We start from the raw sequence: 2,585 nt of genomic DNA, 5'->3' as shown, positions 1-2,585 counted from the left end.
AAACATGATGCGGTACTATTATCATATATTCTAGTTTTATTTTTCATAAGTTCATTGCTAAAAATTTCCACTATAACATACGGGCGTTAAGTAGTTACTCAAAAATATGGATAACCATTCTGGGATTGCCACTAAAGCTAGAAAGATATATGTTATGCATTCAAAATTAACCTAGATTGAGCATTTATTTATTTATGGTTGATGTTTTGGTTGAAGAGGTCTTCATCTGGCATTGTTTCACCTCTTAACCCAAGTTGTGATAAGCACTAGTGAACCTTTATATATGTCGTGCAAAGCGTAAACCGCTAAAAAATGGAATTGGGATGGGCACCTGCCTGATGGACAGTGATGGGGAGCGCAGATTGACCCGGTTCGTGGCCGCTCGTTCAAAACATCCCCCAGAAGCTGGCTTAGATATCCTTTCAGAGCAAGAAATCCAAGGTTGGTTTCGTTCCAATGAAGACTTACCATGGTTTAAGAATCCAGTAGCAGAAAAGAATTCGGACCTCACCACAAATTTCGAAATTTCAGAGATTTTAAAAAATCTTTAGATATTTGATCTGTCATAATTCACATAATTTAGATGTAATTTAACTGGGTTTTTTTTTGCTTGGAATTGGTTTAAACCTGGCTCAAAATTTCGAAGCTATGAATATCTTTGACATCCACCCAAAGCACCGGAATTTCAGATAGTTAGTTTTTTCTTAATAGTTTGGATTGATTATCACATGTATCATGTTTTTTTTTCATGTGGTTTTCAGATATTTAGTTGAAAACTACGCATGATGGTCACTACTGGAATCGTGGGCCAGTACGTACGGCTGGCCTACGTATGCATAAGCCTTCGGTTCGGGTTCCAGGTCTGGGCTCTCCCTCGCAGACTGGATTGATCGAGACCAACAGGCTACAGATATGACGCAACCCTAATAATCCATGGCAACTTGTCGAGCACGCCACGACGTAGACGACTGTACGATACGAAGGAAAAGCGCCCGTCCCCCAAGAGGCATCCCGGCGAGCGGCGGCGGCTCGGCCCCCAAAAGATAGACCAAACCTAACCGAGAGAACATGAGCATCTTTATCAGGAAACTGCGCCCCTCCCTGTCCGGGCTACTCCGGTCCAAGCCGGCCGTCCCAACGCCTGTTGCACCACCACCAACCGCCCGGCGCTACTACCATGCGCCATGCACGCGGCGATCTCACGATGCCCTGCAATCATCTGGCCGAGGCGTACTCTTCCGCCCCAACCCTGTCCTCGGCCGTCGACCACCGCCGTCACAGCTAGCGATCCCGCGCTACTACTCCTACAGGCGAAAAAGAAGTTCCGCCGACGAGGCCGCCAGAACAGTCATGGCGGTAGTCATGCTCGTCGGAGGGGTGGTCATCACGATCCGCGACGGCACCATTGAGACCGTGCCCTACACCAACCGCCACCACTTGGTCGTCATCTCGTCCGAGGAAGAGCGCAACCTCGGCGAGGCGCAGTTTGCCCGCCTCAAGAAGGAGCTGGGCAAGAAAGTCCTCCCCACGTCCCACTCGGATACCATCCGCGTCACCGGCATCTCCACCAAGATAATCAGCGCTGCCCGCCGCGGCCTCGGCAGCGATGACAATGATAAGCTACTTGACGAAGCAATTTGGAGCTCCAATGCAGCGCAGAAGAAGAAGAAGAAGAAGCCAAGGAAGGTTTGGGGAGCGCAGCCGATGACGAAGCATCTCGACGAGCTCAAGTGGGAGGTGATCGTCGTCGACGATAAGCCGGTGAATGCAATGTGCTTGCCCGGTGGCAAGATCGTAGTCTACACTGGGTTGCTCCACCACTTCAACACTGATGCTGAGATCGCCACGGTGCTAGGGCACGAGGTAGGCAGTCAGGATGTTTGGTTGCCCTATTGGGCTCGGATGATCGATCTGCCAGCTGACGTGGCTGTTGAATTTTGTCTTTTGTAGATTGCGCACGTTATTGCAAGGCACATTGCCGAGACGTTCACCAAGAACATGTGGACCGCCATTTTGCGGGCGTTAATGACTATCGACACTGATGACTCAAAGATGGTCAATGATCTGACCGAATACGTCCTCACTTTGCCCTTCTCACGAAAGTATATATTTTCACATCGTTCATGTTGATTTAGAATTATTTCCTTGTTAAAGTTGTTCTTCATGGTCGATATATAAATGTTGCCTATGTAGGATGGAGATTGAGGCGGATCACATCGGAATCCTGCTGCTCGCAGCTGCTGGTTTCGATCCACGCATAGCTCCTGGCTTCTACGAGAAGCTAGGAAAGATCAGTGGGAACACATCGGTATTGGAACAGTACAAAAATACTCATCCTTCCAGCGAGAAAAGATCGCGGCTTTTAGCGGAGCCCAAGGTCATGGAGAAGGCGATGGCATTGTACAGAGAAGCAAGAGCAAGAATAGAAGAAACTGAATGATTCGTCATTTTTTTTGTCAAGACTCAAGGGTTGATTTCTTTTACCTTCTTCTTCTGAAAAGAAGAGGATGTCGATTTCAGTTGATAGTCTCTTATTTCGGGTTGATGTCCATGATTTCGTCATTGGGTGCAGGCAATAAAACATG

At 47.9% G+C, this 2,585-nt stretch overlaps 1 protein-coding gene across 1 annotated transcript; it reads left to right on the top strand.

Annotated features, from left to right (window-relative positions):
• Positions 1-895: 895 nt before the first annotated feature.
• Positions 896-2,585, top strand: LOC123142198 (mitochondrial metalloendopeptidase OMA1-like). The gene is made up of 3 exons (XM_044561197.1): positions 896-1,863; positions 1,951-2,102; positions 2,194-2,585. The coding sequence occupies exons 1-3, from the start codon at positions 1,069-1,071 to the stop codon at positions 2,438-2,440; spliced, it is 1,194 nt and encodes a 397-aa protein (XP_044417132.1). The 5' UTR covers positions 896-1,068; the 3' UTR covers positions 2,441-2,585.

This window comes from Triticum aestivum, chromosome 6D (assembly GCF_018294505.1).
Source record: "Triticum aestivum cultivar Chinese Spring chromosome 6D, IWGSC CS RefSeq v2.1, whole genome shotgun sequence".
In the NCBI taxonomy this organism is placed as follows: Eukaryota; Viridiplantae; Streptophyta; class Magnoliopsida; order Poales; family Poaceae; genus Triticum; species Triticum aestivum.
This window is presented reverse-complemented; position numbering and strand designations above follow the sequence as displayed.

Coding starts and splice junctions, on each gene's coding strand:
- LOC123142198 (XM_044561197.1), top strand. CDS start 1,069: ATGAGCATCTTTATCAGGAAACTGCGCCCCTCCCTGTCCGGGCTACTC. Junction 1,864..1,950: donor CCACGGTGCTAGGGCACGAG/GTAGGCAGTCAG, acceptor TGTCTTTTGTAG/ATTGCGCACGTTATTGCAAG. Junction 2,103..2,193: donor ACTTTGCCCTTCTCACGAAA/GTATATATTTTC, acceptor TTGCCTATGTAG/GATGGAGATTGAGGCGGATC.